General features: G+C 49.8%; 1 protein-coding gene across 3 annotated transcripts in view; it reads left to right on the top strand.

Moving 5' to 3' along the window:
• Positions 1-2,661: 2,661 nt before the first annotated feature.
• Positions 2,662-16,634, top strand: part of FBP1 (fructose-bisphosphatase 1) — a 39,127-nt gene continuing 25,154 nt past the window's right edge. For all 3 annotated transcript variants that reach the window (XM_032164580.2, XM_032164581.2, XM_058445643.1), the window contains exon 1: positions 2,662-3,159. In XM_032164580.2, the coding sequence (XP_032020471.1) occupies positions 2,990-3,159 (170 nt within the window). In that variant the 5' untranslated portion in view covers positions 2,662-2,989. The remainder of the gene's footprint in view (positions 3,160-16,634) is intronic.

The following is a 16,634-nucleotide window of genomic DNA, read 5'->3' as shown; positions in this document are numbered from 1 at the left end:
ACACTCCCCTAGTTACTAGCTCTAGCTCTCCCCTAGTAACTAGTTACTATGCCAAAAATACTAATCATCACATTTCAGGTTTTTTTTTTTTTTTTTTTTTTTGAGATTGAATCTCGCTCTGTTGCCCAGGCTGGAGTGCAGTGGCAGAATCTTGACTCACTGCAACTTCTGTCTCCTGGGTTCAAGCAATTCTCCTGCCTCAGCCTCCTGAGTAGCTGGAATTACAGGTGCACACCACCATGCCCGGCTAATTTTTTATTTTAGTAGAGATGGGTTTCACCATGTTGGCCAGGCTGGTCTTGAACTCCTGACCTCAAGATCTGCCCGCCTCAGCCTCCAGTTTTTCTTTTCTTTTTTTTTTTTGAGATGGAGTTTTGCTCTTGATGCCCAGGCTGGAGTGCAATGGCGCGATCTCTGCTCACTGCAACCTCCGCCTCCCAGATTCAAGTGACTCTCCTGCCTCAGCCTCCTGAGTAGCTGGAATTACAGGCATGCACCACCATGCCCAGCTAATTTTTGTACTTTTAGTAGAGACGGGGTTTCTCCATGTTGGTCAGGCAGGTATCGAACTCCCAACCTCAGGTGATCTGCCCCCCTCGGCCTCCCAAAGTGAAGTGCTGGGATTACAGGTGTGAGCCAGCGAGCCTGGACTGTTTGAGTTTTTATGTTTAAGGATGTATTTCTCTTACTATATATTTTTTTTTAACACAGGGTTTTTCCTAAAAACTTGTCTGAGGAACAAAGAGTTAAATAAGACCCTTAAAGGATCAGCTCTTTTTGCCAGGCATCTGAGTCCCCTCTGGGGCTTTGAGGAGACAGTCGCAGTCTTTCCTGGTGGTACCACCACCTTCCCTCATCCAATGTTGCCGCATCTGACAACCCTGGCACAGGAATCTGCACCCCAGGTCTCCATGATGAATCCAGCAGTCAATTTTCAGATCTTGTCAGGACAAGATCCGCACCACTTGGCACATGGGTCAGCCCAGCTTGACTTACCTTCTTCATCTGGCTTCCCGGACATCACATCTCTTGGTTTTTGGTTGTTTTTTCCAGTTGGCTTTTCCAATTTATACCTGCAGCATGGATCTCTCCTCTGAACTCCAGATACATAAATCTGTCTATTTGACATTGCCTTGGATGTCTAGAAGGCATTTCAAACTTAGCAGGTCCCACTCTTAGCTCCTAATTGTCAGTCCTGCCTCCAGCACACGCCCCTCTTGGTGTTCCCCATTGTAGTTGAGGACAACCGCATTCTTTTAGTTTCTCAGGCTTCAAACCTTAGAATCATCCGAGAGTCCTGTCTCTCACATATCTCAACTGTCAACGAATCCCATCAGCTCTACCTTCAAAATATGTCCAGAATCCACCATCTCCACTGGTAACACCTGGCTCACTATCTCCTAGTAACCTGGAGGGCACTGTCTTCAGTCTGATCTTCACACAGTAGCCGGAGTATGAAGACACAGGGTAGACCATGCCTCTCTTCTCCTCCAAACTCTCCAGTGGGTTCCTCCTAGTCAAAGTCAAACCTCACTTGGCCCTCTAGACCTCACCCCTGCATCCTCCCGCTGGCCTTATCTCCTCCACCTCTGCCCCTTGCTAGCTCTATTTCAGCTCCACTGGTCTCCTGGCCATTCCCTGAACCTGACACATGCTCTCCTATCCCAGGGCCTGTGCACTGGCTCTCCCAGTGAGTAAACCGCTCTCCTTCCCATCTCCACTGGCGCGTCACATCCTTCACTTCTTTGCTCACATATCCCTTTCTCAGAGAAGCTTTTACTGAGGCCTCTGCTCACCCTCTTCTCCCCTCCACATACCCTGTCTTCCTTTTCTATTTCGTTTTTCTCTATGGTACTTATGGCTTATGTAACAAACTAATCTATTGTTTATGTATTTATTTTTACTGTTTCTCTGTGAAAACGTACGCTGGAAGAGGGCAGGAGTTTTGTTGTTTTGATCAGGCTCCACCCCTGGAAGGTAGGACAGTGTTCAGCACAGCAGGTGCTCAATAGGTGTTTTTCCGTGAATCAGCACATCAATTGCAGCATTGTGGCTACCAGGGGGTCAGGATGCGGGCGGTGGAGCCCTCTGGCCTTTGTGTGGTAGCCGGGGACTCTGTGTCAGCGACCGTTTTCCGGGAAACTTCCGGGCGAGACTCACATTTTGGAAACTCACTCAATAGCTCTTAAATTCTAGGAATCTTGAGAAGAGGCCTGGATTAAGGATTCAGACGTGGGCCCTCAGATGGGTGAGAAACGGGAACTCTGTGTCTCCTAGCGGGGACAGAAGGGCCAGGTGACAGGCCAGGCAGAGTGGACAGGGCTTGGGCAGGGGGCCGGGGGCAGGCAGCCACTCGGGGCAGGAGCTGCAGAGCTAAAGCCAGGCCATGTGGGCTGGCTGCGGGTTTCGCTGCCTAGCTGGTGGCATTGAGCAAGTTACTTAACGTTTCTGAACTTCCGTTTTATGATTTTGGAGGAAACAGTCATAGCTTTCTCTCTGGCAGAGTCCGATGGCCCGATTCCCGCTCCACAGTGCGGGTGGAGGGCACGGAGGGGTGTGTGCGGGGGTGGGGGGGCGACAGCCCAGGAAGTCTAGGGGGCGGCAGGGAGCGTGGGGGCGGGGGTTGGGAGACCGCAGGGAGGATCCCCGACCTTGTCTGAAGATCCGAGTCGGCGGAGCCGCGGTCTGGTCCGCGGGGTAGGCGGGGCGCAAGAGTGTTCCCGGGGGCGGGGGTCAGACCCGCGTCTAAAGGTTTCCGCGATTCACCCGCCGGCGTCTGGCCTGGCCCAGTTGCACCGCGAGCGCTGCGGACACTCGGGGCGGCAGTCGGTCTATCAGTCCTCCCGCCAGGTCCCGCGGCCCGCACCTGCCGCCCGCACCAGCAGCTCCGCACCTGCGGCCAGTGCCTACTGCCCTCTCTTGCCGCCCGCGCCTGCAACCCCGCACCTGCCGCTTGCACCTGCAGCCCCGCGCGCGGCCCGGCTCGAGCATGGCTGACCAGGCGCCCTTCGACACAGACGTCAACACCCTGACCCGCTTCGTCATGGAGGAGGGCAGGAAGGCCCGCGGCACGGGCGAGCTGACCCAGCTGCTCAACTCGCTCTGCACAGCAGTCAAAGCCATCTCCTCCGCGGTGCGCAAGGCGGGCATCGCGCACCTGTGAGTCGGGCCTCGGGCGGTGGGTCCCGTCCTGTCTGTCTGCCTGGGGAGCCTGCCTGGCGGGCTGACGTTGGGTCCTCTGGTCCTCCTGCCGTCAGCCTCTGTCTGTCCGTCTGATGTCTGAGCGCCTTTCTCGCTCTCTGTCTGGTAGCCCCTCTCTCCAGAAGCTGGCTCAGCCTCACTCACCTTGGAGGGGCCCACCTGGGGATCCGTCTCGCAGGTGCACACCTGATTCCATCCTGCATTCCTCTCCTCTGCCCTGAGCAGCCTGCCTCGTACCCCTCTCAGCCGGCCAAGTGCGGGCACCTGGCCTGCCCGTCATACCCGCCCTAGCCTCAGACAGGAAAGGGCTAGCTCAGGTGCCTTCCTTCCCCATTTCTTCTTTGTCCTCCTTCACTCTTTCTGCAATTAGGAACCCAAGTTAGGTTTCTAATCCAGTATCTCTGACCTGAAACAAGACCTGTTAGGAGCGAGTGCCCCCGCCCCCAACCCCACAAGCAGGCTGGGAGGTCTCCTGCGTGTCCAGAGCCTTTAGGAGCAGCAGGGCTTGTGTGCAAAGGAGCTCACGTGGGCTGCCCCTTGCTGGGACAGTTGCCATGCTGTGCCAGAAACAGGAAACACCTAGGGCTTCAAAACCCCTATCCATTTGCAATGATGGTGTGTGCAGCCTCCACCCAATTAGTGGAAAGCTCAAAAGTTGTTTGTAGAATGGTTCTGAATGCGCTATGGAGTGCATCTCGAACGTCACCGGGCACAGGAATCATTTGGGGATCTTGGTAAGATGTGTGCCCTCCTTCCATAGCTCTGGGACAGGTCCTGAGATTCTGCATTTCTAAGAAGTTCTCCTGTGGTGGGTGCTGCCCTTCAGTTACTGTTTGTCTGCTTATCACATTGCGAGTAGCAAGGGGTCAAGGGGAGTAGAGACTCAAAGGACCCCTTCTTGTGAGGTTTTTTGTAAGTCACACAACATCCTTTCGTTTGTGTTGGTGTGCACAGGCATTTTCGTTTTCTTTTCTTTTCTTTTTTCTTTTGAGATGGAATTTTGCTCTTGTTGCGCAGGCTGGAGTGCAATGGTGCGATCTTGGCTCACCGCAACCTCTGCCTCCCGGGTTCAAGCGATTCTCCTGCCTCAGTCTCCCGAGTAGCTGGGATTACAGGCATGTGCCACCATGCCCAGCTAATTTTGTAATTTTTTTTAGTAGACACAGGGTTTCTCCATGTTGGGCAAGCTGGTCTCGAACTCCCGACCTCAGGTAATGCCTTGGCTTCCCAAAGTGCTGGGATTACAGGCGTGAGCCACCGTGCACAGCCGTGCGCAGGTATTTTCTAGCTAAATGGTCCACACTTTTAACTGAAGTGTAACTGGGTTTTCAGATTGTCCATATATCTTACTAACATTCCCTGCATTTACGTACACTAAAAAAATGACACATGATGGACCGGGCACATAGGCTCACGCCTGTCATCCCAGCACTTTGGGAGGCCGAGGCGGGTGGATTGCCTGAGGTCAGGAGTTCGAGACCAGCCTGATCAACATGGTGAAACCCCGTCTCTACTAAAAATACAAAAATTAGCTGGGTGTGGTGGCAGGCGCCTGTAATCCCAGCTACTCAGGAGGCTGAGGAAGGAGAATGGCTTGAACCCAGGACGCAGAGGTTGCAGTGAGCTGAGATCGCGTCATTGCACTCCAGCCTGGGCGACAAGAGCAGGACTTTGTCTAAAAAAAAAAAAAAAAAATGACACATGATGCTCAGAGCTGACCTGAACAAATACAACCCTGCTACTTGGGTTTGGAATGCATTTCTCCATTTTTAAAAACTTTTCTCCGCCCTGCATCCTGCAATCTAGATTCCTTTTCTTACTGGCAGGCTGTCTAGCTTTGGTCCCACAGTATGGACTGGTGGAGGTAATTCGTGTAAACAAGTGGTATGATCACATTTATTTTTGAATATTAAGCAGACATGTTAAGGAAGGTGATGACTCCATTACTGTTGCCTCTGGCCCCTCTTAATAATACATTCCTAAGGATTCTTAGTTTAGAAACATACCCAGGTGAAATCTTAAGCTTTAATTTACAGCTAGTATAGGTGGCTCACAGCTTTAACTGCCTTTGAGGACGAGGGATATATTTTTAAAAGATGGCTTGTTGGCTGGGCGTGGTGGCTCACACCTGTAATCCCAGCACTTTGGGAGGCTGAGATGGGTGGATCACTCAAAGTCAGGAGTTTGAGACCAGCCTGGCCAACATGGTGAAACCCTGTCTCTACTAAAAACACAAAAATTAGCCAGGCATGGTGGTGGGCGCCTGTAATCCCAGCTACGTGGGAGGCTGGGGCAGAAGAATTGCTTGAACCCAGGAGGTGGAGGTTGCAGTGAGCCGAGATCGTGCCACTCTACTCCAGCCTGGCGACCAAGTGACACTGTCTCAAAAAAAGAAAAAAAAGGGCTTGTCACGTCTGATATTGTTTAAAAAATGTGTCAGTACCTTTCACACCCCCTAGAGAGACTGAGAAATGTAAGATGTGTTTTGAGGTGTCCCACTGTCTAAGGTTACTAAGTAACCTTAGACAGTGGGACCTTGGATAGTGAGATTTTGATGGTGGGGCCTGGAAGAAGCATGCTAATTTTGGCTACATAAGGTATGTGTATTATTTATTTATTTATTTTGAGATAGGGTCACACCCTGTTGCCCAGGCTGGAGTGCAGTGGTGTGATAATGACTCACTGCAGCCTCACCCTCCCAGGCTGAATTGGTGCTCCTACGTCAGCCTCCCCTGTAGCTGGGACTACAGGCATGTGCCACCATGCCGGATAATTTTTGTGTTTTTGTAGAGATGGGGTTTTGTTATGTTGCCCAGGCTGGTCTCGAATTCCTGGGCTCAAGCAATCTGCCCACCTTGGCCTCCCAAAATGCTAGGATTACAGGTATGAGCCACTGTGCCTGGCCAATATGTGTACTTTTATACTAGATAGTTGTGAATACCAGGTTTTAAAGAAATATTATGTTGCACTCATTGACAAAAATTTAAACCATTCAAAAGAATCCAAGGGAAGAGTGAAACCCACCCCATATATATCCCATGGGGTATCCACTGCAAATAATTTACTGCTTATTTTTCCGGATACTTCTTTACAGTCATATGAGTTTACACATGAACACATATTTACATATGCCTATAATAGCAGACAAAATGGGATCACACTCAATACACGTTTCTGTAGTTTGCTTTGTTATTTAACATTATTCAAGGAACATCCATTAATGTCAGGACATCTACATCTACCTCCTTTTAACTGCTGTGTGCTGCTCCCCTGCACACATAATGAGGTATTGAAGTTTTTCTCTATTTGGGGGCACTTCGGTTTTTACTAGCCTTTGGGTATTACAGTGCTGTACCCTTGGAACTTGTGTGAATGCCTGGTTGTTGGGGTAGCTGACAGGGAGGACTAGATGCTGGACACTGAGGTGATCTTGTGGGAAGTTCAGCGTTTGGCCATTTTCAGTATCACATGTCATCAGGCAGGTAGCATGATTCTCAAGTCAGGCCCCCAACTTACATTCATTCCAGGCATTGAAATTCGGAATGAAAAACCAGCATTCCTGCAAAGATCTTGTTAGCGCTGAAGACCGGACCTAGAAAAGCTTGTACCCAGAGGGACAGGGTGATTGCAGATTTGCAGGAACCTCACTGGAGCCAGTTTAGGGAGTTCACCCGGGATCATTATGGAAACATCAGGAGTTTAAGCACAGAGCCTGGTGTAACCTAAAGTTGCTATTGTAGTCACTTTCATTGCTCCTGTTAAAATGTTCATGGAATCATTGAGTTTTAAACTGAAAGAGACTCGACAGTCACCTAGTCTATCACCTCCTCGTACAGAAGAGGACCATGAGACCGAGGAAGATGAGATGACGTGGCCTGTGGCTGGGGTCTCAGGAACCCTGGATTGGGGCTCTTTTGGCCACACTACACATCTCTTCCTTTATTTTTTTAGAAATCAATTAGAATTCACCAAACTCTAAATCTCATCTATTAGTTACTGTTTTTTTTTTGTTGTTGTTTTTTGTTTTTCGTTTTTTGTTTTTTGTTTTTTTTTTTTAGACAGGGCCTCACTCTCACTCAGGCTGGGTGTGCAGTGGTGCAATCTCAGCTTACTGCAACCTCTGCCTCCCGGGTTCAAGTGATTCTCCTGCCTCAATTTCTCAAGTAGCTGAGATTACAGGCGTACGCCACCATACCTGGCTAATTTTTGTATTTTTAGTAGAGATGGGGTTTTGCCAAGTTAGCCAGGGTCGAACTGGCCTCAAGTGATCCACCTGCCTCGGCCTCCCAAAGTGCTGGGATTAGAAGTGTGAGCCACTGCGCCCGGCCTAATTTTTGTATTTTTAGTAGAGACAGGGTTTAGCCATGTTGGCCAGGCTACATTTTTGATGTGAATTCAGGCTTAGATACCAAGGAGTCATCGCTTTGGGCAAATGTGCCCTGGGAACCTTCCGTCTGGGCTTCTGGCTCCCTCCATCCACTCTTGGGAGAGAAGCTGTGCAGATCAGAACAGTCTGCAACTTGAAGTCAAGCTGATGAAGTTGTGGTTCAAATGTCAAATTTGAGTGTTGTCCACTTTGTTTGCATTCCTTTGGGAGAAAGTGGTCCGCCAGTGGCTTCAGCTTTTTTGTTTTGTGGAGTTGACTTCCCTTTGTATCCATTTCCAAATCACTGACTGAAGAATTCACTGATTTCATTCAATTAACAAAATATTACTGAACATCCACCATATACAAAGTTCCAGAAGACGAGAACAACACAGTTTATTCTGTAGGAAAAAATATTTGTATCATTATAAGACGGGATAGAGGTTTTGAAAGATGCTTTCTTTCTTTCTTTTTTTTTTTTTTTGAGGTGGAGTCTTGCTCTGTCGCCCTTGCTGGAGTGCAGTGGGGTGATCTCGGCTCACCGCAACCTCCGCCTCCGAGGTTCACGCCATTCTCCTGCCTCAGCCTCCCATAGCTGGGATTACAGGCGCCCGTCACCAAGCCCAGCTAATTTTTTTGTATTTTCAGTAGAGATGGGGTTTCTCCATGTTGGTCAGGCTGGTCTCAAACTCCTGACCTCAGGTGATCTGCCCGCCCCGGCCTTCCAAAGTGCTGGGATTACAGGCGTGAGCCACTGCGCCTGGTCTGAAAGATGCTTTCACGGTGGCTCATGCCTATAATCCCAGCACTTTGGGAGGCCGAGTCGGGCGGATCACGAGGTCAGGAGATCGAGACCATTCTGGCCAACACGGTGAAACCCCGTCTCTACTAAAAAATACAAAAAAATTAGCTGGGCGTGGTGGCGGGCGCCTGTAGTCCCAGCTGCTTGGGAGGCTGAGGCAGGAGAATGGCGTGAATCTGGGAGGCGGAGCTTGCAGTGAGCCAAGATCGTGCCAGTGCACTCCAGCCTGGGCGACAGAGGGAGACTCCGTCTCAGAAAAAAGAAAGATGCTTTCATAGAGGTGCCAAAAATATGATTCATGGTGAAGGGCTGTGGAGCGCCAAGAATGGGCACGTGCAGGGGAAGCAAAAGGCCTGGCGGCTGGACTGCAGTTCAGGCTGGCGGTCACTGGGGGAGGAGTCCTGAGGTGGGAAAGTGTTTCTGGAAAAGTTGCCCACTCAATTTGACCAAAGCATGGAGTACTCATGGTAGGGCATTCGTGGATGTGAAATTTTGGGTACATTGGGGAAGCATCAAATGGCAAGGGTGAACACTTTACACTTTTGGGGGTATAGAAAGGGAGAGATCAAGGACTTTGAAAGTTTTTTGAGTGGGGCAGTTGCGTGATTGGAGACAAATCTGGAGAAGGTGTGGCTGGAAGTATAGCGGAAGAGCGAAAGATAGGATATGGGAAAGCCAGAGGGAAGGGGGAGGCGTGAGTTGAGTAGCCGGCAGAGCTGCAGCCTTGGAGGGGAGAGGAAGGATTTGGAAGAAGTCTGAGCATGGATTAGATGAGAAGGGCTATGAGGGAAGTTCTGAAATCGCTGGTCCTAGCAATTGAAAGCAGAGCCATGCCACCACAAAACAAAACAACACAAAAAAACAAGGAAGAGCTAGTTTTTAGTCTGGGGAAGGAGGGAAGATGATCCCAACATTTTGGAAACACTGAACTTGAGATGTTAGAGGGTGATCTGTTGGGAGATGCTGTCTAGCCTGCAGCTGGACTTGCCTGTCTGTTTTGGCACACTTGCCCTGAGGCAGAGAAAAGAAGAGGAGATCTGGACCAGTTTAGCAGACAGGAATGTGCAGGGATTCAGAGCACGTTTTGGAGAGAGATGGAGCCAAGCTTAGATTCCTGGCCCTGCCATTCAATGTCTGTGAGGATTGGGCTGTTGATGTGACATCACCGAACCTGTTTCTCCAATTGTAAGATGGAGACAGCTGTGTTTTCAGCCTCAGAGAATCGTAGGAGGATGAATTAAGTTTACTAATTGGGTACCAATGTTATTAATATCATTGTTTTCCTGAAGGCTATATTTCTTTATTTTTCAGACAGAGTCTAGCACTGTTCCCCAGGCTGGAGTGCAGTGGTGTGATCTCGGTTCACTGCAACCTCCACCTCCAAGGTTCAAGTGATTCTCCTGCCTCAGCCTTTCAAGTAGCTGGAATTATAGATTCCTGCCACCACACTCAGCTAATTTTTGTATTTTTAGTAGAGACGGGGTTTCACTATGTTGGCCAGTCTGGTCTGGAACTCCTCACTTGGTGATCCACCCGCCTCAGCCTCCCAAAGTGCTGGGCTTACAAGTGTGAGCCACCGCACCTGGCCTATTTTATGTTTATTTTTTGTAAACTTTTATTTGCATGTTTTGTTCTTCATTTCTTAGCAGTAGCCTGTATGCTATCAGTAGGGAGAGAGTCCAGGCTAGCATGTTACATATTAGAACAATGTTGTACCCAAAAGTGGTTGCAGGAAATGTCCTCCCATCAGACTCATATTATATCCAGAAGAGTTACTTTTATATATGGGGTCCTCTCAGCTGTTTGACAGAAGAAATAATAAAGAGCTTCAGATTTTCTTTTAGAATGACAGGGCAGCTAATACATGTTTAGGCTTATCTTCCAACTTGCAGTTTTTGACATTAAGCTTTTAGAAACTTTACCAGATTTATTTTATGTTTCTTGAATTCTCTTCTCCACATGACCAAAGAGAGAAATTGCAACTTTGTTTGCATAAAAGAAACGCAGACAGCCACATTCCATCCTGTTTACCAGTTTAGTAGCCGGTAAATGCAAGCAGAGGCAGGTATTTGTGACCTTTGAAAGCAGCTCTCACTAGCGCCTCTTTAATGTATTTCTGAACCTTCGGATTTTCCTGGCTGGGCAAATGGTTGATTACCATGGAATCAAGCAGTAACAAGCCAGTCTTACCTTTGACTTTAGTGATAAGGATTAAGTAATAATCTCCCTCCCTTTTGGTTGAGTCGGGTGTTCTGAGCCCAAGTCTGGTTCTTCTGTGTGCTGTGTGAAGTGTTGCTGCCGCAATCGTGTTGCTCAGTCACAGTGACTTCAGGAGGAGATGGTCCTAAATCAGCAGATCCAGGCAGCCCTGGAGGGCTCTAGTTCTGTCAGCCCCTGGCTCCAATCCTTGTGTCCTTCAGTGCTTTAGAGATGCTGTGGAAGGCAGCCTTCCCCAATCATCACAAATCTGCATGTTCAGTGTCACAAAGTTCATGGCTGGGAAATGGTTCATTCTGTTTTAGAAACCATTTGCAAACTTGGAAAACAATGCTAACATTTAATAAAAATATCCAAGGATTTCAAAATACTGGCCACTTTGTGCTTCTAAGGTGTTCTCCATCATATGAATTAAAATGACTTAGAGCTCTTTAAACTTTTCAGTGGGGTTTACAGTAAAAGTAAAGAAGAGATATTATAGGCAGTTTCTCCAGTTGAGTTCTGCTCCCCAAACTCCAGGAAGAGCTCCTTCGTATCTCTGGGGCTGGAAAGGGAAAGGACACAGAGACTTCAACCCTGCCTGGTGCTTTTCCACTTTACTTGGGCTGCAGGGCCAACACATTTGAATAAAATTGAAGTGAAATGTCAAGAACATCTCAAATAAATAATATTCCCGGTGAGATTTTATCAAATGTAAACTTGGAGCACTTTTTTTTTCTTTTGCCAGTTCCTTATTGGCTGTCCTCCAAGAAGTTGCCTGCAAAACTGGTTTAGAGATACCTCCCCTTCCCCCAATCCCCAGATCAACCCACACTTACTTAGTGGATGCCTGTGGGGCTCTATTAAGAGTCATGTGGCTGCCTTGGTGGGGAGTACTGTGAACCAGGTGCACCACGTGCATTGTCCACCATCCCCACAAACATGGCCAGAAACAGCCACTCAGGGGCTTTGCACAACTTGATGGCGGTCACATCATCAGTAAGAAGCAAAGGCAGAATTTGAACCCAGGTCTTTCTGGTGCTGAGTTCTTGCTTCTCCACATGGTTGTGTTATGCCAAGGGAACTAGGGGTGGAAATGGTAATATTTCTTGCACACTTGCCTATGCACCAGGCACTTTTCTGACCACTTTACCTGTATCAACTCAGTTATGCCCCCTCTCTGTAGACTATGACGCAGACACACTGCATTCCCATATTGCAGATGAACCAGAGGTCACAGATGCTAAGTGACTTTCCCCGGCTGCTGAGCATGGAGCAGAGCTGGGATTGGAACCCTGGTGGTGTAGAGTGCCAGCCTGGGGCTTTGACCATTACACTCTAGTTTCCTGAGGAACGGGGTGAAAGGCCATTGCATTTGTCTAACGCTAAGTTTGCACAGCAAACACACTTTCACCAAGAAGCTATGCTAATCTGGAGGGTTTTTTTCAGGGGTTGGGAGTCTTGGATGGTAGAGGTTATGCAGGCAGGCATTACCAATATCACTGGGTCTAATGGAGTCTATGATCTTAGGAATTCTTGGATCCTTTTATTATTCTCTAAATTTATTCATCCATTTACATTGAGAACTTACTATGTGCAGGCATTGTTCTAGGTGCTAAGGATACATGGTGAACAAAATATTATTTTTTCCAGGATCAAGACTGATAGGTCTTTCTTCCTCCAGAGGCACATTCAGATGTACCATGTTTATGGAAGAGTTTCAGTCCCCTTGGAGAATACACTCGGCATTTACCTGGTGCCCTGTACTTTTGTTTCAGACCTCACTAGAAAAACCTCTGGCTGCCTGTAAGGTTCTAAGTGCGAATGTCCCAAGTAGAGGGCTGTGCCATCCTCAGGATGGCCCAACAGGTGAGGTGAGCTCAGAGGCCCTCCACTCTTGGCATTCTTGTACAAAGCAGGTTGGGCCCAGGCCTCTAAGATCGAGGTTTTAGGTAGCATTTCCAGGGGTGGCAGCCCTGTCTGTGCCCTCCCTCCCAGTGGCTCCTAGAAAGGAGTGGGCCATGCCTAAGGCCATGAAGACAATGCCCCATAAAGGTCATGCTTCCATGCCTGAGGACTCTCCCGGTCCTCTTTTGGTGGGGGTTGAAAGACTAGACCCTGCCCCCTACCTCCCCAGGAGTGGGGGTTATGTGATGTCACCAATGCTGGTGTCTCACTCTTGCACACATTTTCCAGGCTCCTGGCACCATGGAGGATCTCCTGGAGGCTGGTGCCTTCAGCTTCAGGCTCTGATCCTTTCTTGTTTAATTATCCATCTTAACCACCCAAATCAATTAACAGGCTCTTCCTAGTTAACAGACTTCCATTTTCTAGGCCAAGGCTTGAGAGGTGAATTAGTTCCTCCAAGCAGCTGTGGTTTTATTTCCAGAAGCGCCCCCAGATCAACAGCTGTGCCTATTCAATGGCCATGGATCTGTGAAGGGCACGAGCAGGACTCATGCTAATCAGCTCTGCTTTTTCTATATTAAAAAAACCTTCGGCCAGGTGTGGTGGCTCACACCTGTAATCCCAGCACTTTGGGAGGTCAAGGTGGGGAGATCATGGGGTCAGGAGTTCAAGACCAGCCTGGTCAACATGGTGAGACCCTATCTCTACTAAAAATACAAAAATTAGCCAGGCGTGGTGGCAGGTGCCTGTAATCCCAGCTACTCGGGAGGCTGAGGCAGAAGAATCACTTGAACCCGGGAGGGGGAGGTTGCAGTAAGCCGAGATCGCACCATTGCACTCCCGCCTGGGTGATGGAACAAGACTGTCTCAAAACAAACAAACAACAACAAAAAGCCTTTAATTAAAATTACCCTATAGATTGCATGTAATGTATACTTGTTTTATAAACTTGATACAACATAGTGTGTCCAGAATTGGTGGGTTCTTGGTCTCACTGACTTCAAGAATGAAGCTGCGAACCCTCGCAGTGTTACAACTTTTAAGGTGGCACGTCTGGAGTTGTTCATTCCTTCTGATGTTCGGATGTGTTCGGAGTTTCTTCCTTCTGGTGGGTTTGTGGTCTCGCTGGCTCAGGAGTGAAATTGCAGACCTTCGCGGTGAGTGTTACAGCTCTTAAGGCGGCGCGTCTGGAGTTGTTTGTTCCTCCCGGTGGGCTCGTGGTCTCGCTGGCTTCAGGAGTGAAGCTGCAGACCTTCGCAGTGAGTGTTACAGCTCATAAGAGCAGCATGGACCCAAAGAGCAAGCAGTAGCAAAATTTATTGCAGGCCGGGCGCGGTGGCTCACGCTCGTAATCCCAGCACTTTGGGAGGCCGAGTCGGGCAGATCACGAGGTCAGGAGATCGAGACCACGGTGAAACCCCGTCTCTACTAAAAATACAAAAAATTAGCCGGGCGTGGTGGCGGGCACCTGTAGTCCCAGCTACTCAGAGAGGCTGAGGGAGGAGAATGGCGTGAACCCGAGAGGCGGAGCTTGCAGTGAGCCAAGATTGAGCCACTGCACTCCAGCCTGGGCGACAGAGCAAGACTCCGTCAAAAAAAAAAAAAAAAAAAAAAAAAAAAATTTATTGCAAACAGCAAAAAAATCTTCCACAGTGTGGAAGGGGACCCGAGCGGGTTGCCACTGCTGGCTCGGGCAGCCTGCTTTTATTCTCTTATCTGGCCCCACCCGCGTCCTGCTGATTGGTAGAGCCCAGTGGTCTGTTTTGACAGGGCGCTGATTGGTGCGTTTACAATCCCTGAGCTAGACATAAAGGTTCTCTGCGTCCCCATCAGATCAGTTAGATACAGAGTATGGACATAAAGGTTCTCCAAGGCCCCACCAGAGCAGCCAGACACAGAGGATCGGTTGGTGCATCCACAAACCTGGAGCTAGACACATGGTGCTGATTGGTGTATTTACAATCCCTGAGCTAGACATAAAGGTTCTCCACATCTCCACCAGACTCAGGAGCCCAGCTGGCTTCACCCAGTGGATCCTGTACCGGGGCTGCAGGTGGAGCTGCCCGCCAGTCCCATGCTGTGCGCTCGCACTCCTCAGCCCTTGGGTGGTTGATGGGACTGGGTGCTGTGGAGCAGGGGGTGGCGCTCGTCCGGGAGGCTCGGGCCGCACAGGAGCCCATGGAGCAGGTGGGAGGCTCAGGCATGGTGGGCTGCAGGTCCCAAGCCCTGCCCCGTGGGAAGGCAACTAAGGTCCGGTGAGAAATTGAGCGCAGTGCCGGTGGGTCGGCACTGCTGGGGGACCCAGTACACGCTCCGCAGCCGCTGGCCTGGGTGCTAAGCCCCTCATCGCCCAGGGCCGGCAGGGCCGGCCGGCTGCTCCAAGTGGGGGCCCGCCAAGCCCACGCCCACCCGGAACTCCAGCTGGCCCGCAAGCATTGCGCGCAGCCCCGGTTCCCGCTCGTGCCTCTCCCTCCACACCTCCCTGCAAGCTGAGGGAGCCGGCTCCCGCCTTGGCCAGCCCAGAAAGGGGCTCCCACAGTGCAGCGGTGGGCTAAAGGGCTCCTCAAGTGCCGCCAAGGTGGGAGCCCAGGCAGAGGAGGCGCCGAGAGCAAGCGAGGGCTGTGAGGACTGCCAACACACTGTCACCTCTCAATAGAACGAGATTTTAAAGTGTATATAAATATAGTATAAATCATGATTGTTTCCTCATCATTGTTCTCTTTGCTATTCTCAAGAAAATCTCAGCTTCAACTTGGATATATGGAAACCAAATATCCAGGTCTCTGGAACAGTGCAATTTAAAAGCATGTCCTAGAATTTTCGGCCGTGGTTTGAAAGCCACCTGTTGATTCACACATGCCTGGAAGTAGCTGACATTTGTGCAACACTGTGCCCTGATTCGGGCGGGGCTCTGGGGTCTATGCAGCCGGTCTGGCCTCCTTGCTGTGAGGTGCGGGGCATTTAAATTCCTTTGCCAACAGTAGCGGCCAGTGGTGCTCTGGCCTCAGCAGGTGCCCTGTTCTCTTGCTGCTGCCTGCTACTTCTCAAGGAAGGCCTCAAGCCACTTTGGTCCTTATGCTCTGACATTTCTCCTCTTAGGCCCAATACAGAAAAGGTGGAGAAAACCTCACAATGTTGCCTTTCCCCTCTATGATAATTTTTTTTTTTTTTTTTTTTTTTTTTGAGACAGTCTTCTTGGCCCAGTCTAGAGTGCAGTGGTGTGGTCTTGGCTCACTACAACCTTTGCCTCCTGGGTTCAAGCAATTCTTGTGCCTCGGCCTTCCAAGTAGCTGGGATTACAGGCATGTGCCACCACACCTGGCTAATTTTTGTATTTTTAGTAGAGGTGGGCTTTGACCATGTTGGCAGGCTGGTCTCAAACTCCTGTCCTCAAGTGATCCACATGCCTTGGCCTCCCAAAATGTTGGGATCACAGGCATGAGCCACTGTGTCTGGCCACCTCTGTGATAACTTTTATTCAGAAAACATTTCCTTGGCAGATCAAGTCACTGGCTCAATCAAAATTGCCCTCCCTGCCCCTGCATGATCAGCCCCCGACTGCTACTGCTGACTCTTTTTCTGGCAGTGGGGCTGGGGGACAGAGCAGGGGAGGGAGGTGGGGGAAGGGAGCTAGGCCTGGAGGTTTACAGCTCGCTCAGTTCAGCCCATGTCTTGCCCATTTCACCTGTTCTTCTCCTTTAATTGTAAGGCACAGTTGGCCTGGGGAAGGCTTTTTTGGACAGGGTCGTGTGATGGTTTCCCATATCCCTGCAGCCTCATTTGCTGCCTTATCCCATCCCCAGAGAATGGCAAATTGGGAGCTGATCTAGAAGGGAGCCGGGTGGTGTGTGCAAGGCTCCAGTCGAATCCCTTGGAGGGTAGTTGGTGTCATCACCTCTGGTTCACAGCTGCCTCCTGGAAACACCTTTCAAGGCAGGATGGGCTTCTGGCTCCACTGGGCTCTCCTCGAGTCTTCCTAGAACTTCAGGCGGGGGATGGCAGCCGCTGCATTCGCTAGGGCTCAGGGCTGTCTCACCAGGAGTTGAGGCCCACACCTGCTATTGACTCTAGGCAGCTGAGCCCGCCCTCTCTAGGTGGTGATTGGAATATAGAGTGAATGCTCTTGTTACTCTATCCTTCAGGGCCTTTGAGGAATGATGA

The sequence above is a fragment of the Hylobates moloch genome, unplaced genomic scaffold, assembly GCF_009828535.3.
Source record: "Hylobates moloch isolate HMO894 unplaced genomic scaffold, HMol_V3 SCAFFOLD_10, whole genome shotgun sequence".
NCBI lineage: Eukaryota > Metazoa > Chordata > Mammalia > Primates > Hylobatidae > Hylobates > Hylobates moloch.
This window is presented reverse-complemented; position numbering and strand designations above follow the sequence as displayed.